This window comes from Callospermophilus lateralis, chromosome 6 (genome assembly GCF_048772815.1).
Source record: "Callospermophilus lateralis isolate mCalLat2 chromosome 6, mCalLat2.hap1, whole genome shotgun sequence".
Taxonomy (NCBI): Eukaryota; Metazoa; Chordata; class Mammalia; order Rodentia; family Sciuridae; genus Callospermophilus; species Callospermophilus lateralis.
This window is the reverse complement of record NC_135310.1, coordinates 153,614,866-153,642,367: the sequence shown is the minus strand read 5'-3', so window position 1 is coordinate 153,642,367 and position 27,502 is coordinate 153,614,866. Positions and strand designations below refer to the sequence as shown.

General features: G+C 47.4%; 1 protein-coding gene and 1 non-coding gene across 2 annotated transcripts in view; both read left to right on the top strand.

The window, feature by feature from the left end:
• The window catches only part of Kif13a (kinesin family member 13A), a 176,777-nt gene that overhangs the window by 109,696 nt on the left and 39,579 nt on the right, over positions 1 to 27,502 (top strand). Inside the window, 9 exon segments of the mRNA XM_076859246.1 lie at positions 7,931 to 8,042; positions 8,973 to 9,185; positions 11,292 to 11,402; positions 13,350 to 13,484; positions 16,382 to 16,512; positions 17,406 to 17,492; positions 17,593 to 17,759; positions 22,743 to 22,956; positions 26,933 to 27,095. Coding sequence (XP_076715361.1) covers positions 7,931 to 8,042; positions 8,973 to 9,185; positions 11,292 to 11,402; positions 13,350 to 13,484; positions 16,382 to 16,512; positions 17,406 to 17,492; positions 17,593 to 17,759; positions 22,743 to 22,956; positions 26,933 to 27,095 — 1,333 coding nt within the window.
• LOC143402676 (small nucleolar RNA SNORA42/SNORA80 family) lies at positions 19,886 to 20,014 on the top strand. The gene has a single exon (XR_013091749.1). It is a non-coding gene; the product is annotated as a small nucleolar RNA SNORA42/SNORA80 family (small nucleolar RNA).

Genomic DNA, 27,502 nt, shown 5'->3' with positions numbered 1-27,502 from the left:
CTGGGCAACTCAGTGAGACCCTGTCTTAAAAACCAGCTAAAGAGGTATCAGTGTAGCTCAGTAGTAGAACACTTACCTAGCATGTGGGAGGTCCTGGGTTCAGTCCCCAGCACTGCTAAAAAAGAAAAAGATGTATTGTCCCTAACTAGATGACCTCAAGGCCGTATAATAACATGATTTACTCCTCCAGCAACTGGCTCTTTCAGTTAAGGACTTGTTCAATTAATATAAATCTCTTAGCATCAAAAGTCTTTCCTAATGTACATCTTAGATCTTTTACAAATGTATGTGCGTATTCTTTCCTCCTAGTTTATGAGATAGGCCCTTTCTTTTGAGAGCTCAGAGCACTTTCACAGGCATTATTTGATACGTGGCTCCCAACAGGTATTTTTATCTCTGTTAACGTAAGAGTTTTTTAGAGATGAGAAAATTGAAACTTGGAGACATCGAATATCATAATGCAGGCCCATCAGACATTAACTGTGCCTCATCTACTGGCACTGCAGTAGATGCGAGGATGCAGAAGGAAGTTGGATGTTGTGGTAGGTAGCAGAATACCTCCACCCAAACATGTCCTCCTTCTGACCCCCAGAACCTGTATCCATGTTACCTTCAACGAGAGCCTTTGCAGGTGTAATCAAGGTAAGGCTGCTGGCTCGGGGAGATTATTGAGGTAGGCCCCACGTAGCTGCACGTGTCCTTACAAATAAAAAGAGGCAGAGTGACACGGGGTGGGAACGACTTGACAGCATTGTTTGCTGGAATACGGAGGGATGAGGGCAGCCTGGAGGAGCTGGAGCAGGTCACCATTCTCGCCCTCCCTTGAAGCCTCCAGAAGAAGCGTGGACCCCCCAACACGGGATATTGTGGACACCCAGGATCAAGGACTGCAGGATGAAGAAGTTAGGAGGGTCTCCTTGACTGGACGGAGGTCAGGGTCACTTCCCTCTCTGAGGCTGCCTCTGTCTTTATGTGCATTTTCAGTCTCTACTCACTTTTTATTGTGTTTTATTATGGGTGCTGTATCAGAGCCCTCTTGGGGGGTCCGGTAATGCACACACTGAGGTTACTCCTAAAGTCCCAGGTATTCTGAACTTCAAGACACATGTAGACCCCGGGATTTCAGAAAAGAGATATAGACACGCACCTTTAAATTCCATCTTGGTGAACGTGTATGAACACTGACGAGCCGCGGCAAGACGTGCGTAAGCCTGGCCTCAGGGAGGAGGGAGGAGGGTACCTGGGTGGCTGTGTTAGAGCGCTGAGTGCCAGGGACACGGGGTGACAGTGGGCGCCTGGGTGCGTAACCATGGATGCACCGGGAAGGCCCCCACGGCAGGTACTCCCCAGTTCTTGGTCATATAAACCAGCCTTGTGACCTGCCTGGGTCTCACTTTCCTCATCCGTAACGTGTGGCCAAGGGGACTCCTCGGTGAGTAGTCATTCTGAGGATCAAATTAGTTGCTTTTTGTAAGGCGCTTGGACCATCAGGAGCTGTGGGTATGAGTGTGTGCTAATGAACAGCTTGACGCTCCTGCCCCACGGCCCCACACCGGGCTCTCTCAGCCTCGTAATCGGCGGCCGGTTGAGTGTTAGAACTCAAAGAGATCTCTGACACGTTTCCCAAGTGTCTCTGTCTCTTCTTGGCTTCTTTGGATGGAGCCTAAGCAGTCCTCTTTCGGACCCACCAGGACTTCACCCAGGCCTGCGTCTGCCTAGTGGGCCGTGGATTTAAAAGCTTCACCTCTTAAGAGCGTTGGAGCACACGGAGCCCTTCATTGGAAGAGCCGAGGTGCCATGCGGCTGTGATCCTGCAGAGGGAGGGTGCGGGCCTTGTGCACAGGGTCTCCATGTGACACTAGCCTGCTGCTCCTGGGCTGCTGAAGGTGGAGTGAGAACTCTCTCCACGGAGTCTGGCTGCTCCCGCTTCTCCACAAACCCACTGAGATCCCACAGCACCCTCTGATGCCCTGCTCTCAGCAGTAGCCCGTCACTAAAGGGAAGCGCCCGTTACCGATGAGGATCCTTCCCGTCGCATTTCCATTTAATTACTGTGGAAGGAATAAAGTATATATCACCCCAAAATGGGTTCTATTGAACACTTGTCTCAGGGATATTCACCTATGGCATTTCTAAAATTGTGCCATGTCATTTGTGACAGTAATGTATAAGCTTGATACTTCTAATAGTTTGAGTGGCTCCATCCTCTCTTTTTCCTTTGCGAATAGTTTTCATCTCTTTTGCTTATTTCCCCTTATTTATTTCCTAGTTTAGAGCCAGGCATTGTGGCACACACCTGTAATCCCAGTGACTTGAGAGGCTCAGGCAGGAGGATGGCAGTTTTGAGACCAGCCTCAGCAACTTAGTGAGACCCTGTCTCAAAATAAAAAGAAAGGACCTGGGATGTAGCTCTGTGGTACAGTGCCTCTGGATTTAATTTCCAGTACCAAAAAAAGAAAACTATCTGTTTATAGATGCTGTCCCCTAGCCCAACTCTTCCTTCCTCGGCAGGCAGCCTCTCCTGCCTCCCCTCCCTTCTCAAGAACTTGTGAGATTTAGAGATTAGGGACTTCCTGAGGACATCTGACTCCTGCGGTTCCAGGGTGGAGCAGCACTTTGGTAGAATTAGAGAGATTCCTGATATAACTTTTTCTCCCTCTAAAATTGGCAAACAGCTGCCACCCTTTTCTGGACCCTGTGAGGGCCGACAGCTGGCCTCTGGCTTCCGGTTTGTGAAGCTGACAGCAGGACCCATAGATGACTGGTTTTGTTAAGTTACCAAACTCCCTGGGAATACTTTTCCTATTTAAGTATGTAAGTTCCAACTTTCAGACCAGGAACCCTCGGTTTGGGGGATTCTAACCGCCCCTGGATCTTGGTCCTGGGTGGAACCTGAGAGGGCGGGGAAGGCTGGGTGACCTGTCCCTGGTCAGGGAGTCCCACTCGCCCTGCACTTCCATTTTGCTCCACGGTGATCCTAGTGGGTGTAGAGGAGTTCTTGGACTGAGTGTGCAAAGGCTGTTGGGTAGAAGGGTGTGGCTTCCACTAACAATGCACCTCCTAAGCTGGATGAGTGGCAGAGCAAACCGGCAGCCCTCTGTATCCAGGGCTTCCACCACCATGGATCTAGCCAGTGGCAGATCAGAAATACTAGGGAAAAAAGTTGCATCTGTGCTGAACATTTACAGACTTTCTCTTGTCTTTATTTTCTAAACAAGACAGTATAAAAGGGATTTGAAGTATATGAGTGAGCCCAGTGTGGTAGTGCACACCTGGAATCCCAGCAACTCAGGAGGCTGAGGCAGGAGGATCGCAAGTTCAAGGACAGCCTCATAACTCAGTGAGACCCTGTCTCAAAATAAAAAGTAAAAAGGGGTGGGGATGTGACCCAGTGGTTAAGCATCCTTGGGTTCAATCCCTGGTAGGTAGGTATGTATGTACATAAATAAAAGTAAAAGGGTTCTGGAATTTGGCTTAGTGGTCAAAGCCCCCTGAGTTTCTCCCACACACACCTAAAAATTAAAATGTGTCAGAGCATATGTGTTGATTGTATTCAAACATTATGCCTTTTATTATAAGGGATGTGAGCATCTGCAGATTTTGGTATCCATGGCAGGGGGCATCCTGAAATCAATCCCTCATGGATACCATGGAAACTGGAGCCCTATAACCATTTCCGTATACCTCTAATGCCTACATGCTGTTAAATATAAATTATAGGGAAGCCCTTGTTTTGGACTAAGCTTCTGCCCTGGACCCCAACAGAGCAGACTAGAAATCACCTCACCACCCTGAAGCTAAGCAGTTCATGTGACCTCTGGAGATGGAAAGCCATGGAAAGAGAGCCCGTTTTCCCAAACAGGCCAGTTTGAATTGTCATGATGATGATGTTTGCTCTACCTTAACCTTACACACAAAAAAGTAGCCTGGTGTTAATCAGTTTTCTTCCTGTTGTTCTTTCTCCCTCTCCCTGCCTTCTAAGGAAACCAACTTTGAAATGACAGTCCTCTTTATTGATCGCTCTGACCCCCTTTCTTCAGCCATTTTTTCTATTAAGAAAACCAACCTCTTATGTTCAGCTTCCTGGAACATTCATTCTGTTCTATGGAATGAAGTGTCACCTGCGTCTAGAATCGAAGGTTAAGCAAAGTAAGATCTTTAAATCCCTTCCGTCTCCTCTTTTGACAACGCTGTACTGAGCGTTGTTGTGGGTGAGACCCACTTCTGCCCTCTTAGGTTCCCCTGGAAATTAAACTGGTCAAAGACACATTTGCAGAAACGCTGCACTGGTTTGGTTATTAGCCCATGCGTCTTGTTTACACAAGTAAGCTCCCAGGGACAGTAACCCTGGGTAGGGGGCGGTTAGAATTGGGGTACAGACTAAGGGGAAGGAGAGGCTTGGGAGCTAGCTCCTGGGGGCAGATGAGGAGGGAGAGCAATGAGCCCGGGCTTAGTAGGTTTGTTATGCAGATTTTCAGCCTTGTCTTCTCCATTGGTGAGAAATGGGATTCTTCCTGGTGCAGAAAGACAAAAGTGCCCAGTTCTTAAAACGTTCACTTAGTCCTTTAGCCCCAGATGACCCCTCTGCCCAGTACAGTGTCTTGGGGTGGCCTGTTCTTGTACCCTTCGGTAACGCTGCATCATCCTTTCCTTTTCCTCTCAAAGTCTAATTGGATTTTGTTTCTTTGTTGAGGGGTACCCAAAACTTTCCTTTTTGTCTCCCCACGCTGTCAAATTAGAAAAATATAAGCAGTTGCCACAAGACAGAGTAGAATCTTTCCTCAGCAATGACAAATCCATGTCATGCCCCAGACGTGTTTTCACGTGAGAGTTGTTTACTGGAGTCCCAGGCTAGAGACCTGACTTCAGGGAGCCAACAAACCAGACCTGGCCATTCACCCCAAGAGCCAAACAGCAAAGGTGTTGGTAAAAAGCAGGACAGGAACCTTGGTCAGCTGCACAGGAAGACAAGAGGACCTGTCCTTAGCCCTGCCTTCCAGGAGTAAAGGGAACTTGGAGATTTTATAGACAAGAGGATGAGGGCAGGGGTTGGGGATTTGCAGAGCTGGAGGCTTTTCACAGGTGATCTCTGTCCATCTGTCTCCGGCAGAGCTGGTCTCAGATAAGAAACTTGCTGTTTCCTGGGGGGTGGCTTCCGCTCATCACAAGATGTCGATCAGCTCAGACCTTGTTCCTGGAATCCAAGGTCACCTAGAGCAAAGCACAGGGATGCAAAATGGAGGCGGAGATGCGAAGGCTTCAATCCTCAGAGATGGGGAACCCGCGTCCTTGTTAGAAGGCCACTGTCAGCCATAACGTTGCCATGGTGACTCCCGAGTCACAGAGTGGTTAGAGTTTTTATTAATTGAAAAGATTTCTGGGTGGGGGATGCTGTTCCGTGGTTTAGCACTCGCCTGGCATGCATAATACCTGAGTCTCCCCCTGCCCTACCCACCCCCAAAAAAAAAGAAAAAAAATTCTTCTGCACTTGCTAGTAAAATATATGGAATAAGTCTTCAATTATTTGAAGAGCCATTTCCAACTGATGTTTTCATTTCAATGCTTGCAAAATGTGAAAAAAAAATGTCCTATATTCTATGTTAAGGCAGAAATGTGTATACTGAATATAAGCAGTATATACTTGCCTTTATTTCTGAGGTTCTGGTTGTGTGGATTTTTGTGAAATGCTTATTTGATCCAGGATAGTGGTCTTTCCTAATTGGCTTCTTTCACTTACCATAATGTGTTGGGGTTCATCCACATTGTAGTTTCATTCATTTTCTTTTGGGGCTTTGTGTTGGGAGTGGGAATCAAACTCAGGTCCTGCACATGCTCTGACAGGACTCTACCACTGAACTACATCCAAGACTTCCTTCTTTTCGTGGCCAACTAATATTCCACTGTGTGTATTTAGGTCTTTATTCATCCTTTTAGTATTTGATGGACACTTGGATTGTTTCTGCATTTTTGGCTTTTGTTAATAATACTGTTTTGAAAATGCATGTATCAGTTTTTGTGTGGATACATGCTTTTCATTTCTCTTGTGTTAAACTTGTTTAACGTTTTTAATCTGCCAAGTATGGTGTGTATGTTTGTGCCGTTTTGTGGTAATGGGTGGTAGTTTTGTGGTAATGGGTGGTAGTTACTGCCATTCTCTTTGAATGAGCTCTGGCTCATTTTCTGCCTCTTGAAGTTGCTTTATCTTTTTTATCTTTTTGGTGACTTTCCTTTTTTGTTTTATGGGAACTCTGCTTTCTTTCATCGTATTCAGTGGAGATCTCTTGCTAACAGTAAAAAGAAAGCTGACAGTATTTCACTTGCTGGTTTATGCCCTTCTTTATTATAAACAAACAGTAACGTTTAGCCTTTTTAGCCATTTACAAAGCACTTTCCTTTTGTGAGATCATGTAACCCTCCCTGTAGTCCTGTGAGATCAGCTCAGGTTGCTGTTTTCTGGGTGCTCAATTCATGATCCAGTTGATTTCCTTTCAGAAGAGTAATTGGTACTCACCTGGGACCCAAGAGGATCCCTTCATCCGCCAGAGTCATGGGTCTGTTGTTTTTAGAGCACTTTTTTCTTCAGGTGCAGAGAAGGTATGTTGGCCACCAATGAAGAAAGCTTATGAGCCGAGGCTAGTAATTTTCCAGCTGTAGCCTGCATCACAGTCGCCTGGAGGGCTCGTCAGAATGCACATTGCTGGGTGTAAATGAAGTTTCTCAGCCAGAAGATCTGGGGTTGGCTTCAAGAATCTGCACTTCTAACTAGTTCCCAAGTGATGGGGTTACTGCTGGTCGCAGGACCACACTTTGAGAATGATAAGCCTGGGCAACTAAAGTGTGTTTCCTGGATTATTGCTCAGCTAGAACTTCTCAAAGTGTAGTGTGCTGGTCTGATTCGGTGGGCTGGGGAACGCTTCTGAGAGGATCTGAGTAGCTCCTAGGTCATGCCATGGCACTCTGAGTAGCAGAGCGTGAAAGACAAGGCGTGGAACTGGGGTATAGCTCAGTGGTGAAGCACTTGGTGGCGTGGACAAGGCCCTGGGTTGGATTCTCAGCACCACATACAAAAAAGGGAGTCATAAGCTCTTCTCTACTTGGGTAGTTCTTTGTTTTTGTACAACCATATGGTTCAAAATAAATGCATAAAGTTGAACCCACTGGCATATGCCTGTAATCCTAATGACTCAGGAATCTGAGGCAGGAGGATTACAAGTTTGAGGCCAGCCTTAGCAATTTAGTGAGACCCCAAGCAACTTAACAATACCCTGTTTCAAAATAAAAAGGGCTGGGATGTAGCTCAGTGGTAAAGCACCCCTGCGTTCAGTCCCCGGCACTACTACTAATAATAAATGAATAAGTAAATAAATGCTTCAGAGTTTTAACTGTGATGTTTGCAGGAAGTTAAAATTGCCTGATGTGATCTTTTAAACGGATGTCTCCAAATTCTAAAATACCTATGTTTCACACACAGATCCTAAGATTGAATACAGTATTTTCTTATTGGGATTCTAAATTTATTCTTTTAAATTAATGGAGTTATGCTGGGGACAGTGGCACACATCTGTAATCCTAGTGACTTGGGAGGCTGAGGCAGAAGGATCACAAATTCAAGACCAAACTTAGCAACTTAGTGAGGCCCTAAACAACTTAGTGAGACCCTGTCTCAAAATAAAAAAGGCTGGGGCTGTAACTCAGTGGTAGAGTACTCCTGGGTTCAATCTTCAGTAACAAAACAAAAGAAAGAAAGAAAAAAAAAATGGAGTTACATTTTGTTTTTCTTTGATTCTTGGCAAATTAGTGGCGAGTTGATTGCATTGACCTTAAGGTCTTGTTGTTCTGCCTGTTCTGCAAATTTTATACACAGAAGAAAATTATTTTGTGAAAGCAAAGCGAATGTTTCGTAAAGTAACTTTTCTTTTTTTCTCGGCAGATCATTGACAACCTTAGGGCTTGTTATATCATCGCTGGCTGACCAGGCTGCAGGCAAGGGTAAAAACAAATTTGTGCCTTATCGAGACTCAGTCCTCACTTGGCTTCTTAAGGTAACCCGTTGCTCTGGTGCTCTCTTCCACCTAAAAGTTGGCCATTTCAGCAGGGTGCACTGGTGCACGCCTATGATCCCAGTGGCTCAGGAGGCTAAGACAGAAGGATCACAGGCTCAGCAATTTAGTGAGACCCTGTCTCAGAAAGTAAAAAGGGCTGGAGATATAACTCAGTGGTAGAGCACCCCTTGGTTTAGTCCCTAGTCCCCCCCAAAATTAAAATGAAAATAAAATTGGCGACTTCAGATGTGACAGTTGGAAGATGTGTGCAGAGCCAACCAAATACACACGGATCTGTGCTGGCAACACTGTCGTCCGAAGTCCCAGGAAGGCAGGGACAGTTCTCTCGGTTGCTTTTTATTCTAATATAACCTTGTTTGACAGACATTATTTACTGCTGTTATTATAAGGAGGTCACATTTTATCTTGTCATAAAAATTATTTGTGGGGCTGGGGATGTGGCTCAAGCGGTAGCGCGCTTGCCTGGCATGCGTGCGGCCCGGGTTTGATCCTCAGCACCACATACAAACAAAGATGTTGTGTCCGCCAAGAACTAAAAAAAAAAAAAAAAAAAAATTATTTTTGAAATGCAAACAAGTTTCCCCATAGCATTTTTATCCAGAGTAATGTCATGGCCACACTTGGTGGCTGATGCTTCTGACTCCATCTACTTGGGAGTCTGAGATAGGAGGATCGCAAGCTTGAGGACAGCCTGGGCAATTTAGCAAGCATTTGTCTCAAAACAAAAAGGGCTGGAGGTGTGACTTTGTAGAAGAACAAATGCTTACCTAGTATGCATCAGGCCCGGGGTTCAATCCCTGGTACTATATGAAAGACAGAGTGACGTCACAGATGCGTATTTACTGCTTTCACCAAATGTGTTGTGTCTGAAGTGGGCTTCCCTGAGATGCTATTTGAAATACTTTGCAGGACAATTTGGGGGGCAATAGCCAGACCTCCATGATTGCCACCATCAGCCCCGCAGCAGACAACTATGAGGAGACCCTGTCCACATTAAGATACGCAGACCGAGCCAAGCGGATTGTGAACCATGCCGTGGTGAACGAGGACCCCAATGCCAAAGTCATCCGAGAACTGCGGGAGGAAGTGGAGAAGCTGCGGGAGCAGCTCTCCCAGGCCGAGGTAAAGTCAGGGAGATGCTCCGTTTCCGAGTTCTTCCCTCACACGGGGTGAGGGCGTGCTTGCTTGCAGCTCTGGGTCTAGCTCCCTGTGACTCGACGTTGCAGTTTTGGTTGGCGTCTGCTCTGTGCTGAGCAAGGTGAGGACCTACGTGACTTCTGTCCTAGCAGTCAACGAGTTGGCCCTTGTACTTCCGTGTGAAATCCTGAGAACCTAGCGTGGTGTTTTACCAATATCGTAGACTGGGTCTCCACAGGGCCTTGCAGTTTTCAGAGAAGCTGGGTATCATCTCCATGTCTTGCAGATGCCATGAGCATGGGTAATGAAGCATTAGGAATGATTCAGAAATTTTTTTTTTTTCCCTTTTTCATTTACATCAGCCTCCATCAGGCAACAAATCAGTATTTTCACATTGTTGCCGTCTTCCTTGGCTTTTCTGAAACTTTAATAACCATGTACTCTTATAGATAAGTGCTGGTCTTTGCAGATTGCTGGGCGTGACACCACCTCATTTGGCATAGGTGAGGGGACAGAGATGGAGGCCAAAGGCCGTAGCTGCAGCCATCAGCTTCCTCACGGCAGGGCTCAAGTGTGCACCTGACACTTCTGAGTTCACGGTTCTTCATGCTGCTGTCTTCTGACCCCACTTTAGCCGGAAATGAAGGAGGAGGGCGATAGCCATCATTTATTGATTGCTTATGTGCCGGGCATCTTTTCATACTCTTTATCTGTCAACATTATTTAATTAAAAAGTAATCGGCAAGAGACAGACCAGACACTGAGGTTGGCCACCTTGACCTTGCGTTTTAACTCTTTCTTTACTGCCTTGTCTTCTTCCAGTCTGTCGGCTCTTAAAGTGCAGGAAGACTTTGTTTTATTCATTTTTTTTCCATCCTTAACTCCTCGCCCAGCCGGCCCAGGAAGGTGCTGCTAGTTTATGTTTTACCATAAAGCATAATCGCTTTATTGATGCCAAGAAGGGTTAGCAAAACACCAGGAAAATCAAAACGTTGATGAAGTTTTAAAAGAGTCACGATCCCAGGAGGAACGTGTATTTGTTCTGGAATTTGTTCAGAGGCAGAGTTTCTGGATTTGCATTCCCACTCTGACCATATGATCCAGACCAGACAGCTGGAGCAGTGCCTGGTCAGGGGGAGAGAAGACGAGCCCCCGGTGCAGCTGGAGTTTCCTGGCAATCACCCAGTATCCAGCAATGAATGTCCCCGAGCCCCTGGTGGCACCTGGAGACTCGGCTTGCTCAGCCAGCAGGCCACCACCAGCCCCGCTGCCAGACCAGGCTCCGCCACCGTAACAGTTCGCAGAGCTTTGCTCTTCAGAGGCTCCTGATGCTGCAAAGTGTCAAAGCAATCCATTACCAAGCACAGCCCCCCAGGTTTTCAAGTTGCAGGTATCTCTGTTTGGACCCCTTAATTATTCTTACTGAACAAACTCAGAGGGAAACTTCTCAGACATCCTGGTTCCAAATGAATTATAAGTTGGCAAAATGTCCATTACCGTCCACAGAGAAAAGTCGTTGAAAGGGCCCAGATTCAGATTTTTTTTTAAATAAATGAAAGGAATCATCACCTTTCTTGGTCAATTAATGTAATTCATTTGTTTATTGGTGGTACGAGTTGCTCTCTTTGTCTTAATGAACAAGAAGTTTCAGTAACCTTTTTTCCCACTTTAACATTTCAAAGATAAATATTAGCGTTTAGGTCCTTAGGTGTGAAATTCTAAGCATGATAGCTGAAGTGATTTGGGGGGGTCTGTGCGGTTTTGGAAATGGAACCCAGGGCCTCGTGCATGCCAGGCAGGCGCCCTACCACTGCACTACACCCTCTGCCCTAAGATGACTCTTGTGACCTGCCCTGCTTTCATTCAGGGCTCTGGTATCTCTTCTTTCCCTTGAAGCAGGAGCAGCCACACCTTCTTACGTTCCGTGTGATTGGTAGAGGTCCAAACCCCACCCTGACAGTGCGTGACTTAATTGCTTCCAACAGACTATTGGTGCCTGCCTCGGAAGGACATGAGGACACCATTGTACGCGTCTTGTACCTAAAGCTAGGAGAATGCTGAAAGTCACACGTCTCTGCTTTCATTTTAAAGGCCATGAAGGCTCCTGAACTGAAGGAGAAGCTCGAGGAGTCTGAGAAGCTGATAAAAGAACTGACAGTGACGTGGGAAGAGAAGCTGAGGAAGACGGAAGAGATCGCACAGGTAGCCGCTGACCAAGGCCGGTGGACGGGGGTTCTTCTCACGTAGATTTGCTGTCCTCAGGGTCCCTGCCCAGCTAGAGGCTGCGAGCTCAGCTTTAGACACCAGCTTCGTGTCTTTCATTGATTCAGCTTGGTCCATAGCTGCCAGCAGTGTCGGGTGCTGCCCCTGAGCAGGCCGGGCTTCAGGAGCTGCCCTTCGCTTGGCCTTCATCCACAGCCTGTCTGTGCTTTTTAGGTCACCTGGCAAAGCACGAGGTTGAGAGCCCTGATAGGCACCGAATTTATAACATATACAACAATGACTTGTTCAGTGTGTTTGATTCTTTGGGCTCTAACCCCAGCAACTTGGGAGGCTGAGACAGGAGGATGGCAAGTTCAAGGCCAGCCTAGGCAACTTAGTAAGACCCTGTCTCAACGTAAAAATTTGACAAAGGGCTGGGGGTTTAACTTGGTGGTTAAATCCCCTTAGTTAAATCCCTAGTACCACCAAAAAGAAAGAAAGAAGATGCTGAAGGAATTTTGCCTGAAATAAAATAAAGCAAGGACTAATTCTACAGAGTGTGTGTGTGCTATGAATCTCTCTACACTGTGCCTTTCATGGAGGTTTTTTTTTTTTTTTTTTTTATGCTGGGGATTGAACATTGAACCCAGGGCCTTTGCATACAAGGCAAGCACTTTACCAACTGAGCTATATCCCCAACCCCTCATGAACATTGCCAATCAAGTAGTTTAAAAACAATCACTAGAACCCAGTCCATCCTGTGCTGATGCATATATATATATATATATATATAAAAAAAAACAGGGGAATGCATTACAACTCTTATTACATATATAGAGCTCAATTTTTCATATCTCTGGTTGTATACACAGAATACTCACACTAATTCATGTCCTCATACATGTACTTTGGATAATAATGATCATCACATTCAACCATCACTAATTACCCCCTGCCCCCTCCCTTCCCCTCCCACCCCTGCCCTACCTAGAGTTCGTCTATTCCTCCCATGCTCCCCCTCCCTATCCCACTATGAATCAGCCTCCTTATATCAAAGAAAATATTCATACGCTGATACTTCTTATAGAAAAAATTCACATGCATGCATACACACACACTCACACACACACACACACACACACACACACACACACCCCTCCCTAACCCTCCCACACTGCTTCATGGGTCCCCAGAGCACTTAACCCCACTGCAAATTCTGTCAGTAACTTGTCTGGTTTTTGCAGCCTGTCTCTTCCACTAGAAGAGAAAGGAGGGACTTGGTCACAGTCACTACTGCATTCCCAGCCCTCCATCAAGGCCTGCCACTTTGAGACTCTGAATAGAATAACTCTCATCTGTATTAGCGCACCAGTGAATTCAAGGCCTGGAATCTAAGGCCTCACCCTGCTGTTCCACCTGTCTCCAGTGCCTTTCCCTATTCCTTGGGGTCTCTCGGTCCCTGAGGCCAGCCACTGTGCCCAGGGTCTGTCCTGGGCTTCCCTTCACCCATCTTGGTCTTGCTGCTCCCTCATTTATTCCTGTTGAAATTCTTCTCATGGTGGGGAACCCTCTCGAGCGTGCCTTCCCCCTACAGACTTTCCCTGAGCCTCTTCCTACCGCCGTCTCCCTCCTGTGACTCCTGCAGCTCTCCGTACCCCGGGGCACAGGGCTCTCCTCTTCTAGATTCAGTCATGGGCTTTTGCCCCCTCTGCCAGGACTTTACCTCCTTCCTGGCTGAGATGTGCCTGGTTCACCCTTGGTGCCCCCGTGACACTGACCCAAGATGTCACGCCGTGGCAGGCTGTCAGTAAACGTGGTTCAGTGGAGAAGAATGTGTCATCTCATTGGCATCATCCCCAGAAACAGTGACTTACTCTTTCCATGGATACATCTTGTGAATACAGCAACAAATAGCGTTCCTGCCTTTGTCTTTTTGTGTGTGCCCAGGAGAGACAGCGACAGCTGGAGAGCATGGGCATTTCTCTGGAGACGTCCGGCATCAAGGTGGGGGATGACAAGTGCTACTTGGTCAACCTGAACGCGGACCCTGCTCTCAACGAGCTTCTGGTTTATTATTTAAAGGTGAGAGTATCTGAAGAGTTGAGCTCCTGGATCATCCACCTGTGGCTCCCGGTTGACCTGGATGCCTGTCTCTGTGATTTTGCTTTTTTATCCAGCTTAACCCTCATTAGGAGTAAGACACTGGGACATGTAATCTCATCTCCATTGAGAACGAAAAACATCTCCTTGGTTTCACCTGGGGCTGGGCAGTTGGGGGTGAGGATCCCCTCCTGGTGCAGCTGAGGTGTCCAGGTGAGCCCCACCTATGGAAAGACGCCACACGGGAGGTGCCTGAGAATATTAGGTCCTGCCACAAAGATCCTGAGAGGCCCTGGAGACTCTGTTATGCTTCTGAGCAATTCTAAGGAGATCTCAAGGTCCACCTGAAGTCTAAGCTCTCGTTCTAGAATAGATAGCAAGGGTCTTCCAGGTCTGTCGTCTCTGAACCTTCATCCTCAGGAAGAGACTTTCGGTCCTCTGATCAGCCTGTAAACATGGTGTCAAGGAGTTGGCACCTTGACCTCAGAGTGTTCACTGACCGTGTTTGTTAAGTTATGGTGGTGGTTCTCAAACTCCCTGGCTTTGGAACCCAATGATAATGTTGAAAAGTATCAAGGATTCCGTAGGTTTTTTTTTAATTATTATTATTATTATTTTTAGAAAGAATCTTTTTTCTTTCTTTTTCCTAATACCTTTATTTTATTTATTTACTTTTATGTGGTGCTGAGGATCGAACCCAGGGCTTTCTAAGTGCTGGGTGAGCATTCCACAGCTGAACCACAACTCCAGCCCCCGTAGGTTTTATCTGTGTTTGTTGCATTAGACATTAAGACTGAAGACCTCTTAAAAGACAAACATAAAAAACATAACAGCACTTAGTCTCCAGAGCTGCCTCATCACCCATCAACGGCCTTCAAAGACTCCACTGTCCGTGGCGATGAATGAGAGAGCAGAGGAAATCAGTAATATCTTTATTGAAGTGATTTTGAGTTCATGGGCCTCCGTACCCGATGTCATTTCTGCTTAGTAAGAAATAAGAAATCTGAAACAGGCCCCTAACATTGACGTGGGGCACCCCAGCTGACCTAGGACATTCAGTGGACCATTGGAGCACACTTGATCATGCACACAAACTCTGAATTATGGTAGTATGTAAATATATGTGTAGGCTGGGCACGTGATGCACACCTATAATCCCAGCGGCTCAGGAGGCTGAGGCAGGAGGATCGCGAGTTCAAAGCCAGCTTCAGCAAGAAATGAGGAGCTAAGCATCTCAGTGAGACCCTGTCTCTAAGTAAAATACAAAATAGGGCTAGGGATGAGGTTCAGTGGTTTAGTGCTCCTGAGTTCAATCTCCAGTAACACCCCCGCCAAAAAGAAAAAAATATATATGTGGAGTGCTGACCTAACTGTCGGGGTTGAGCACCTGGGCCTGGAAGGCAACTCACTGCACTGTCCACATGCCTGAATTTCCAAGTGTAGAGGAATTACCTGCTTGTGAAGGGTGAGATGGGTACTTGTTAAGGGTTCTGGTCTGCCTAGTAAACTGATAAAATACAGTGGACAATAAGCTAGAATTGAACAAGGAGCCTCAATCGTCTGTGACCCTTTTTCTTTCCATTTTTTCTGGAGATATAAATATGGTTCAGTAATCTCTGACTCAGAATCTGCTAACAGGTTTAAGGTCTGTTTATTTAGGAAATGATTAAGAGATGAGGAATGACTTCTGGTATTTTAATTTTGAAGAACCAAGACCTACACTTCTTCTGTTGCCTAGGGAAGTATCACTGTGGTAGTCAGCTTTTCACCACTGTGACAGAATACCTGAGGAAAGCAACATGTATTTTGGCCCATGGTTTCAGAAGTTTCATGGTCACCTGGCCCATTGCTTCTGGGCCTGTGGTGAGGCAAGAGCATCATGGCGGGGAGTGAAGCTGCTCAGCTCCTGGTGACCTGGAAGCAGAATTGGGCAGGGTCATACCCTTCAAGGGCATGTGCCCAGTCACATCCTTCCTCCAACTAGACCCCACTTCTGAAGTTCCCACCACCTCCCAGAGTGTTACCAGCTGAGGACCAAGGTCTCAACGCAGGAGCCTTTGGGGGGAAGACCAGATCCAAACTAGGACAATTATCATAATGATTAAATAATTGGTAGAACAGTTGAAAAAAATTACCATACGAATGAACAGCGACTGAATCACCAGGAGTTACAATTCTGGTGTGTCTGAGGTTCAGGGACCTTAAAATCAGCTCATCTGTACAATGTGTCACTCGTGACTTTCAGTACTCTGTATCATATTCATATTAGAAAAACAGCTGTGTGCATCATTTTAAATGGGTGTCGCCCAGTGGTAGAGCCCATGCTTACCTGGGTTCCACCCCAGCACCAATGAAAGAGCAAAAGTTTTATGTAGATAGACAGATATAACTTTCCTTAACACTGCTTTTTAGTGGTTTTAAAATTTATTTGGCTGTTTTCAAAACACTCCCATTGTTAATTCAGATAATTCTAAACAGAATTTTATCCAATAGTTAAGTAGATCAAATAGATATTATCCCGGCTCTTCCCCACCCTAATAAAAATGAAAAGAAACCTACACTCAGAGGCAGAAATGGCTCATGGTCACTCGAATGGTAATAAATGGGTCATAATTGGGACTCACCTTATTCTGCTCTCAAGTCCAGTTTCCTCGTGTTTTAAAACAGTACACGATCACTACCGACCAGAAATTTTTTTATAATGTTTAAAAATTTTTTAACTATAGTGTGCTCAGGTGAGCTCTGACACTCCAGGTACCTTGTGTCGTTCATGTAACGTCATACATAGGCTGTTGGGTTATTCAGATTGGTTGTGCTGAGTTTTAACTGAGCCTCTTCTTAGAGTGGGGCTTTCATTCTCCTGTGATGTACTCCACTAGGATCACACCAGGGTGGGTGCAGACACCTCTCAGGATATCCAGCTCTTCGGGATAGGGATTCAGCCTGAGCACTGTGAGATCGATATCGCCTCTGATGGAGAGGTCACTCTTACTCCGAAAGAAAATGCGAGGTAAGAAGTATTGATGACCGCTTTCCTGTGGCCTGCTTTCGGGGGAAGGCCACCTCTTTCTTTTATCAGAACTAAGGATGCCCTGAATCCGCAGACTCTGCTCTCTGTTTGTGGGAATTGGCTCAGTATCATTGAAGAGCACCGGCTCTGTCAGGGTCAAAAACCCCTGGTCACCAGAGTTGAAATATTCCTATGAAGGTGATTCCTTGCATGTGTGAACTCCAGTTCTGCTTACTTCCCTCTGAGCCTTAGAAATCTAGAAAGAACAGGACTCAGATAATGAGATTATATGTGAGAAGTAACTTATTGGAAAATTAAAACTCAAAATAATGTTCATTATTTTTCTTCATCAGACTTTACTTGACAGCCCTTAACAGACTGATCGTTAATTATTTATCCCTTCCTTTAAGGGTTTTAAATTACCAGGAAAACTTTTTGTTTTGAGTTGTTCCTTTAATACACATTTTTGGGGGTTTTTTTATATTTATTTTTTAGTCGTTGATGGACACAATACCTTTATTCTATTTATTTTTATGTGGTACTGAGGATCGAACCCAGGGCCTCACACTTGCTAGGTGAGCGCTCTACCACTGAGCCACAACCCCAGCCCCACACATTTTTGGTTTTTGCAAATGTTGACCGAATATTCCATCGGGTACGCTTCCGTCTTGCTTGGGAGCATGCCATGTGAGACTCTCATTTGCTGGGGGATGCTGGCAGCCCTGGTCTTCATTACTGGATTGTGCTTTTCTACAGCAAATTCTCTGGTTCCTTCTTCCCTTGTTACTTGAAGTACACTTTCTAAGAAAGTTCCCCCAGTTCTCTCTCTTGAGTACTGCCCTGGGTTTCCTTCTCTTCTCGGCTCCCCTGACCTTGTCCTTCTGCCCCTTCAGGTCCTGTGTGAACGGTGCTCTTGTGTGCAGTGCCACCCAGCTGTGGCACGGTGACAGAATCCTGTGGGGAAACAACCACTTTTTCAGGTAACATCTTCCTGTTCCCTAGTATTTTCAGATTCACGTTTTCTGCTGTCTGTTTAAGTATCCAGGGAGTTGACTGTCTCCAACCGTGAAAACCCCACAGGATCAACTTACCCAAGAGGAAGCGGCGAGATTGGTTGAGGGACTTGGAGAAGGAGACGAGCCCGGCAGAGCCTGACCTGGACGCCGCCAGCGAGGCGTCCTCGGAGCCCGACTACAACTACGAGTTCGCCCAGATGGAGGTCATCATGAAAACCCTCAACAGCAACGGTGAGGCCCGCCTCCCGCCTCCCGGGCACGGCCTTCCCTCGGGGTTCCGGGAGGAGTCGGGAAGTGGGAAGTGTCGTTCTCAAGTTTAGACACACAAAATTGCTAGTCCTGGCACGTGAGGCCGGCCATGGTGCCCGGGTTCGGGGATGGTCTTCTGCCTCAGGCAGAACCAGAAAGCCAGCAGGCGCTTTTTTGAGACCCCTTGTTCCCGAGCAGACCGTGATAGCTTACCCCTGGTCCTCGGGTACCTACTAAATGACGTCGACAGCCTTTCTTGTCAGAACTGCCGGCGACTGAGACTTTCACTTCTGAACTCATGAGTGGGCGAAAATTCCCAGGAAAACGTAGGGAATCCGGGAGTTTTTAATAGAATCTAATGGGGAGATAGAAGTTATAGCCTTTTCCCGTAAACTCAGTTGAAAACCATAAGTCCCCCAAAGACTTATTTGATAAATAAGCCCAAGTAACCTCATTACAAATGATAGTGACAATGAGGCGTTTTATGGGTCCTGTGGACCTGCGCCCCCGTCTGCCTCGGATCTCTGAAGAAGGCTCTCTCCTGGCAGCAGTATTGCCGGGACCCTCTTTCCAGAAGGTTTTCAATGTTCATGTAAAGTTCCTCCTCTGTGTCCCGAGGGACAGATCCCTTTTCCCTCTCCCTCTGTGTTTTACACACCTGTGTGTCTTTAGTAAACCACTGCAGTTGGCTTCCCTTGTCTGCTGATTTACTGCCCCTTCTTCCTGTCCCCAGTTTTCCAGTCCCCAGATGTGGGGCCTGGAGGACACCAGGCAGGACGGTTTCCCTGTTGCCTGGCATCAGAGGCACTGCAGGGACTAGAACTGTTTCCAAGCCGGAGCTCAGGGCTACACTCAGGAGCACCCGAGAAGGTCCTTTGTGGGTGTGGCCAAGCTCACTCTCCCACTCGCCTCTTCCTGGGGCGCCTACTGACCAACAGGACCCTGACACAGGCAGCCTGTACCTGACAGGGCCCTGGGCAGCACTGTGATTCACAGTGGAGCTCTGTCCTGAGAGAGTGGTTTTCTCACTCCTGCTTGGAAGAAGCCTCCGGCGGAGGTGGGCATGGCTGGACCTCTGGCATATGGAATTGGGGGTTCTGCATATAGAATTGGGGGTGCATCAAATAAAGAGAGACGAATAAAAAAGTCACAGTCTTTATTCCAGTGTCCAGTTCCACTGGTCAGTGGCACTTGCCTCCAGGGCACAGCAGCACACCCTGGTGCACGTGCCACAGGGCTGGTGGCCCCATGGCATTCACCGCATTCCGCTCTGCTGCTAGGTGGCTTCCCGATGGTAAGCCTGTCTGCCTGGTGGTCGTCCCCCTGGTGGTCCTATTTGAAGATTCTCTTCCCTCTCGTGTGGTTCCAGACGAAGCTCCTCCACAAACAATGGGACAGAGGTTCTTAGCCGCTTGGCCTCAGCATGCGGGCTTGGCTGCTGTTCCGCAGGGCTGCTGTCTGGTGCTTGTGCTGCGGCTTTGGCCAAATCTGATTGACATCAGCAAGAAGCTGGAGCTTTCTGCCTGACAGAGGCGCTCTGTGTTCTCTCTCCCTGCCCCCTCGGGGTTTAGGGGATCAAGCCTAGGGCCTGTCCCATGCTAGGCAAGCACTCTGACTCTGAGCTCTATATCCCCAACCCTTTTAAAGTTTTTACTTGGAGACAAGGGGTTCACTAAGTTGCCGAGTCTGGCCTTGAACCGGCCTCAGTCTCCTGAGCTGCTGGGATCATGGGTGTCCCCCACCAGGACTGGCTACGTACTCTGTTCTTGACCGGAAAATGTTCTTTTCAGTTTTGTCCTGCCCCTCCCTGTCCTGCTCCACTGCCTCATCACTCGTTAAAGTTCCATGACACTCTTGTCCCCATGTCCAGGAGCACAGACAAGGGTGACTGTGGTGCCCAGGAGCACAACAGCAGGGCTGTGGTGCTTCCAGAAGTGCACTCCCCTCCATTATCCTGGTGATACAGGAGAGTAAGGCGCTGGGTCTCCAGAGGAAAAACTGATCTAAAGCCCAATCCTTTAGTATTTAAAGTGAAAGAAAAATCTAATATTCATCAACAATGGTGCCTTCTTCCCAAGGGTTCCAATAGGAATTAACACTCATCTTATGCATGGATTTGGATTAACGGCAGCCGCATCCCCTGGGCCTCTCATGGTGTCCCATGCCAGAGCATACTGTGGCCCTGAACCTGGCCTCTGTGCCTGTAGGCTCCTGGCACAGAAGCGAGTTGCACAGTAGGACAAAATAAATAAATAAATAAAATACCTCTTTTCCTAATTTCTAGCTAGTTCTAAAGTAAAGAACTGTTAAGGGGCCAGCAGGGGTCAGGAGCCAATCATTCCACCTAAGACTCAAAGGTTTCACTTTTCTATAGGGTTACTCCCCTCCCATCCAGTGCTCTGGCCATGTTGGTACAAGTTAAGTCCTAATACTTTTTCTTATGTGAATACCCTTCTACCGACACCACTGCCACCACCATCCTCTCTTCCATTCTCTGCAGGATTGATTGGTCTGAGCTCATTTTGTATTACCTACCAGGGAAATCACCAACTGGTGAGGAAAACCAATCACTGTGGTCCTTCTCTCTTCCTCAAAGACTTAGCTCTCTGGTATCTTGGCCCGAGGCACTAGGCTCGCTGAATTTTAAAACAGTTCATTCAAGAGCCGCAAAGAGGGCTCAGTGGCAGAGTGCTTGCCCGGCATGCACGGGACACCGGGTGACAACTCCACCATCACCAAGAAAATTATAAAGGAGGAAAGTGATGGGAAAACATAAACTGGATAATCTTCTAATATTCAGTCCAGTCACTGGAGAACAGGCCACATGGTCTTTGGCTTCTGTTCGGGGCCATATCACAGAGTCGATGGCCTTGTTGGTCAAGATGATTGACATAAGAAGGTGCAGAATTGTGGCAGAGGCTTGGTACTGGTCGCTTTGGGGAGAGGGAGTTATCGCAAATGTCCGCGAGAAAGGGGTTTCCAAGATGGTGTTGGCCTCAGAGATATAACAAAAGCCCTTCCCTGGGCAAGGCCTCTAAGACAAGCCACTGAGGCTCGGAGGGAGGAGCGCAGAGTCGTGTGGCCCCTGAGCCGCAGTTGCGCCAAGTCATGGCAACTGCTGACGGTTCAAACCTCACTCACTGGCCTTTGCCTTGGCAAGAGACCTGCGGGGAGATCCCTCTGCCTCAGCCATTTGGGATCATGCCTGTGTCTCTCCTACTGACCAACAGGTGGAAATAGGCATTAACTATCTCATCCAGCGCCTCTTAGTGAAAACTCGGACAGTGCACTTTCTCTATGAAACTATCCTGCTTCTTAAGAAGGTGGTGAATTTGACATCAGGAAAGAATGGTGTATCTTTTTTTTTTTTTTTTTTTCCTTTTTCAAGAGTGTGCTTTCTAACAGAGTGCTGATTCTAAGCAAAACATTGTGGGTAAGAATACGATATTTCATTTACCAAAGTTAATATCCAGACAATCGGCCCGTTAGTTCCCTGAACTTCAACCCTGTCTCCATCAGTTATTAGCTCTGTGATGTTAGGTAGCTACTTAAACTTTGGGAGTCCCAACTTCTTCATCTTTAAGTCAGGATGAAGTCCGCCTGGGGGCTTTTGTAAGGTTTTCAAGAGATGGCCGCATGCTGGGCAGAAGTCCTCTGCCTGAGAGGTAGCTGGTAGAGTTAATTTTGCCACTGTGTTTCATTAAAACAACTCACCATACTGAGTGTATCTTGTGACTTTAAAAAAATTTGCTTCTTTTTGTTTTGTATTATTTAACCTCATTTTTTTAAAGTTAGCATGTTGCCTTTTCTCCTAACGCTAATGTAAAAAATTGGTACGATTTACGTGTTTATTTCACAACCTGGTGGGGTATTTTGGAAAAGTCAGTCGGTGCCATAATCAGATGATACAAAGCTCCCTCCTGCGTCACTTTAACTTCCAGCTTCTTTCTGGTAAATTGAACTGAGAACTCAAGTGTGGTATACAGCACAGTGCGCTGAATACAGGCCAGTGCATAAATGCACAGGGGGAATTACGTTCCAGGCAGGTCTAGAAGTGATCTCCTCTTGCTCCCATGTCCTTTCCGAAGGCGCTCACCACAGTGGTGAGGTCTTGCTCTCCTATGAGGTGGTCTGGCACACTCCCCTGTAGGCCACTCTGCCCCCATGGGGTGCCTGTACCTTGGTGCATGTGGTCAGCGCCTTTATCTGTCTCCATGGCACCCAGCTCCTTGGTCATTGCCTGCTCATGTCCTGCCCAGCCAGTCATCTCATTGGGGTCAAGTCCTACCTATACCACAGCCACCACTAGTCATCACATGGCCCCTTTGGGCAATCCATCCGTGTGTCTACTCCTGTGCACATGTGTGTCGTGGGAGCTCACACCTGGATCAGCAAGATGGCAGGTGCAGGTTTTGTTAGCTTTGCAAATTAATGACCGTATTAGCTATTGCCACCTCAGAAACGGCCAGACCATATACTCAATCCATATTTTCAAACATAGTTGCGATTTTTCAATTTCCTCTCCTCCTAGAGAAATTCAAGGGTAATGAGGTATGTAGTAAAAATCATTAACCCTTTGACATGCCCACGGTGCATAGAAACCAAGTCAGCAAAGATCCCATTATCCGTGGTGCTGCCCTGGGTTTCACGACGTTCTTCTGGAGGGCTAGGATCACGTCCCTTCTCCTCCCCGACCTGCTGGGAGGAGATGGGTGATCTGTCCCAACATGAAGGCCGTCACGGGGTGGATGTGAAGAATGTTTACCTAAGAGGCATTTATCCAAAATGCTATTAAAAAGGAAACGGAGAGGAGTTGGCCTGTGAGGCCATAGGCATCTCACAGGAGGGGACTGTGGGCGAGGACCTGGGGCGGGTGACGGCTCTTGCCACAGCAGCCCCGGCAGGCTGCCTGGATGTTGCCTCAGCCACCACTCAAGACACTTGCCTTGTCTCTTGACTCGCCAGACCCAGTTCAAAATGTGGTCCAGGTCTTGGAGAAGCAGTACCTGGAAGAGAAAAGAAGCGCCCTGGAGGAGCAGCGGCTCATGTACGAGCGGGAGCTGGAGCAGCTGCGCCAACAGCTCTCCCCCGAGCGGCAGCCCCCAAGCAGCGGCCCCGACCGCCTGTCCTACAGCAGCCAGACTGCCCAGCAGAAGGTGACCCAGTGGGCAGAGGAGAGGTAAGAGCTGGCGGGCAGTCCAGGGCCAGGCGCCAGGGGCTCGTGAGGCCTGTCCAAGGGGCACAAGTCTCGCAGAGAGGAAACTTGTGTCCCCATACCTAGTTTGCTGGGCAGTGGCTTTTCCTTTCAGAGACACCGTCCACCCCAGATGTGTCAGGTGTGTGGGCCGCAGCACGCCCTGAGAAAGACCCCACACTTTACCCTTCCGAACAAGGAGCCAGCGTTGAAAGAGGACGAGTTGGAATAAGTCTTTAACAAAAAGCAGATTCTTCCTTTTTATTTCTTTTACTTTTAGTTCTACTCAAATTTAACTTCAAGAGAGAAACTTTTGGTTCTATTCAAATTTAACTTCAGGGTAGAGAAATCTAAATGTGAATTTTCAAGACATAAAGACTGTAAAATGATTTTATCAGAACTCTCAAAGGAGGCAGTGGTGGAAGAAATGATAATAATATCGGCCACCACAGTGAGACAGTAAATTGACACTGACTTCAGTTGTGTTCACACTATAGTAGGCGGGGTGCTAATTTTACTCAACACTCCCAACAGCACTGTGCATAGGAACTATTATTCCTGCCTTTTTTTGAAACCGGGGTACTTTACCACTAAGCCACATTCCTAGTCCTTCTTATTTATTTATTTATTTTTTTAATTTAGAGACAGGGTCTTACTAAATTGCTTAGGGCCTTGCTCAATTGATGAAGCTGACCTCAAACTTGAGATCCTCCTGCCTCAGCCTCCTGCGCCTCTGGGATTACAGGCATGTGCCACCACACCCAGCTTATTCCTGCTTTATAAACTGGGCAATCGGTTTTAATATCCCACCCACCTAGTAAGTAGAAAAGCCAGAGTTTAAATCCAGGTCTGTCTGTAGTCCTGCTAGTAACAGTGAACCCTGTGTTATAATTAACAACAGAGGTCGTGCGTGACATTTGCAGAGTATTTGCTGGGCTCTGGGCACCAAGTGCTCTACCTTCCCTCCTGTCATCGTCACCTGCCATTGTCTTTTGCTGTGCTCACTCTCTTACACGTGAGGAAACTGAGGCTCAGGCTTGCCCAAGGTCATTTAGCTGGTAAACTGAGCCGTGGGGTCGGGGCCAGGGCAGTCTGACTCGGGAGCCTTGACTCTGGCCCACACATTCTGCATCCCTCCCTGGTAGTGACAGGCTGGTCAGGAGCCCCATCCTGGGAGCTGGGCCCAGAGAAGGGGAGCGCGCCCTGCACCACGTCTCCGGGTGCCCTGGTGCTGGGCTGTGCGAAGCCAGGAGAAAGGCGTCAGTTGCGTCTTCCCAGGGGCTGCTGACTCATCGCTCCAGATGCCCGGCTGTGAAGGCTCATCAAGCGTCAATGTTACTCTTTATTTTCCTGTCCCTGGGAGAAGCTGACAAAAGTGACCCAGTGGCACTTTCCCAGGAGACACCTTTCCCACATCTACTGTGAGTTGGTGGCTTCGCTCCAAGCACTATCCAGCTTTTGAAGATTTGGGTGTAGTTATACCATTCATGTGCTTTCTGTTCAGTCAAGAATATCAAAGACAAGAAAGGTACCTGATAGAGAAGGTGGATTTGCCTTTAATTATAGCATCTTGCAGTTAATTATCTAAATTTTTTCACTTCCCTTAATTTTTTTTTCCCTCCAGAGTAACAGGCCTGAGTTTATTAGAAGGGATAAGAAAGGGAAGGGGGAGACTCTCAAGGGGAGAGTGGGTCTTCTTGGAGCCAAGAGGCACTGGGACTTGGATTCTTAAGAAAGACTGGAGAAGCAGATATCTGGGGAATGTCACTCAGAATGATAAGTAGGGCTGTCGTCTCGCTTTTATGGGGTTTCACCAGGTGAAGAAGTGTGGCTGGTGTGTCCACGTGTGTTCAAGTGTGTTCCAGAGCTGCAGAGAAAGGTGAAAGCTTCAGATGTGGTGTGTGCTCTCTGTACCCGTGGGATGTAATGTGGAGGCAGACGGAGTGATGCGAAAATTTGAATCATAACTGGAGGCTACAGATGGTTTCATTCCACAGTAGGCAAGGCAGTGACTTTATATTTATTTACTTATTTGCTTTCTGTCTTCTCCACTGGAAAATGCGTCCTGCGGGCAGGGAATGTGTTCTGTTCATGGAAGTGTCTCTAGTGCATAGAACCATGTCCCTTGGTAGGGAACGAGTAGATACTATTTGTGTTGGTCGTGTGAGTTTGTTGACGTGGCTAGGAAGTGTGTGGTCGCCCTGTGGGCAAGTGCATGGTAAGGGTGATGGTCCTTTGGTGGAGAATGAGACCCCAGCCATATGGAGTCTTCTGCAGAGATTTTCATGGAGAAAGCAAGATTTCAAGTGAGTTTGGAACATGGAGTTTGAACAGGTAGAAAGCAGAGAAGGGCATTTCTTTTCCTTCCTCATCCCCCTCTCTTATTTTCTTTCCTTCCCTCCCTTCCTTCCCTCCCTCCCTCCCTCGCTCCCTTCCCTCCCTCCCTCCCTTCCTTCCTTCCTTCCTTCCTTCCTTCCTTCCTTTTTTTAAGCAGTGGGAGGCGCTGGGTTCAATCCCCATGCTAAGCATGTCCACTCTCGCTAAGCTATAGCCCCCGTCCCAGTCGGAGGTCCCTGGGCAGGTGTGGGTTGGCATGAACAGTTAGAAAGCAATGGAGATGTTTGGGGAAGGCGGCACTGTTTTGTTTGGTCTAGATGATGATTTATAGAGAAGCATGGAGAATTAATTCTAAAACTATTACAGCCTGTGGGAGACCTACAGACGTGAGTGTTTGGCATCTATGCCCTGGGAGAAGAGCATCCCTGCTAGATTTTGAGCCAGAGAGTGGCCTGGCAGAGGCAGGAGAAAGCCCTGTAGAGAAGGGAACTGAAGAAGCGGAGAGGGGTTTAGGAATGCTTCAGAGAAGCATCAACAGGGCTCTGGATGTTGTGGGAAAGAGAAGAGACCAAGCTTACTGCGAGAGCCAGGGTGGGCACCTGGAAATGGAGATGCCCTTCTGGAACCATCCTGGGGATGTACGCGCACCCCAGTGTGCCTCCTGTGTCGCCTGCCAGGGGGCTAGAAAGGAGCAGGACTGTGTGTTCTGAGCTCATCTTCTCCCAGGAAGGATGGGGCATGTGAAAGGTGGAAGAGAACCCCCCACGCTGGGCACAGAGCAGTCGTGCGTCTGGGTTATCTTTGAACCCAGACTCAAAAGCGAAACCCAGGAGTGTGCGTTTCTTCCACGCAGTGGGACTTTTTAAGTGTCTTCTGCTGGGCCATACACTTGGCCAGGAACTAAGTGTAGCGGAAACAAAAAGGACATCGTCCCTGCCCGAGGGGCGCTTACAGCCTAATCAAGTAATTATGCAGGTAAATGAAAAGTCCTAACTGTGACAGATGTGGAGGCAAAAAGATGTGGAGCTGTGAGAGCCAGTCATGAGGTTTTGACCGAGTCAGGTGGCTGGAGAAGCTTTTTATCACTATTGTGTATAGTTGAAAAGAATCCCCGCTGCTGCAGAGACAGTGACCTTCACCAGCTGAAGAAATCCTCAGTTTCTTTCTTCTAACTCCAGGTCTCTCACCTCCCAACCCAACACCCCCTGCCTCTGCCAGCCTGTAACCAAATAACCATCATTTCTTTTTCTTTACTTTAAAAAAAAAAAATTAAATCCTCATGTCAAAATCTGGTCGTTTTTTAAACATAACTTTCATTTTTTTGCTGCTATGGGTTGAACCCAGGACCTTACTCACTCCTGCTAAGCAAACGCTCGACCACTGAGTGACCACCTGGCCCCCAAACCTGGGTTTTACTTCTGTACCCCTGCAGCTTTGACCCCAGCGGTGATTCCAGGAGATAACCCAGGCATGGACTGGAGGGATCAGAGGGGACTTGGTAAAATAGGTTGGAAAATTTTGTCCAGAAGGAGTTTTCTGCCATTTTCTAACGAGTCCACTCACTTACAAACAGGTTTACGGTTTTGTTTTAGATGAGCTCATTTCCTTTTCTGTGACCCCACAGGGATGAACTCTTCCGGCAGAGCCTGGCCAAACTACGAGAGCAGCTAGTCAAAGCTAATACCCTGGTGAGGGAAGCAAACTTCTTAGCTGAAGAAATGAGCAAACTCACTGATTACCAAGTGACTCTCCAGATCCCTGCTGCAAACCTCAGTGCCAACAGAAAGGTAAGGATGTCCCGAAAGAAGGAGAGCGGGTCGTACAGTGGTCAGCAGCACCGTGAGCTGAAATCCGCAGATCACCTTCGGGAGATCCTGATGTGCACCAAGGTGTTCATTCCTTTTTAAGCCTTCCTTTGAACCCCTCTCCAGGTAAGAATGCTCCTTAAACAAACCCTTTAGATATGCTCTAAGCTGGATATGCAGGGTTTGGGCGGCTGAAGGAATTGCTAATTTAAATACTTTCCTACTGACAGAAGCATATGTAAGTGATCATGCCTGCGTTCCCCTTGCACATAAACGTCCCCTCCTGAAATGGGGGCCATCTGTATTTTGTTATAATACCTTTTAAAGAGTGCATCCTAGGAGGAAGGGAGGTTTCCTGTCATTTCAACTTGGAGAATTCTTCCTATAAG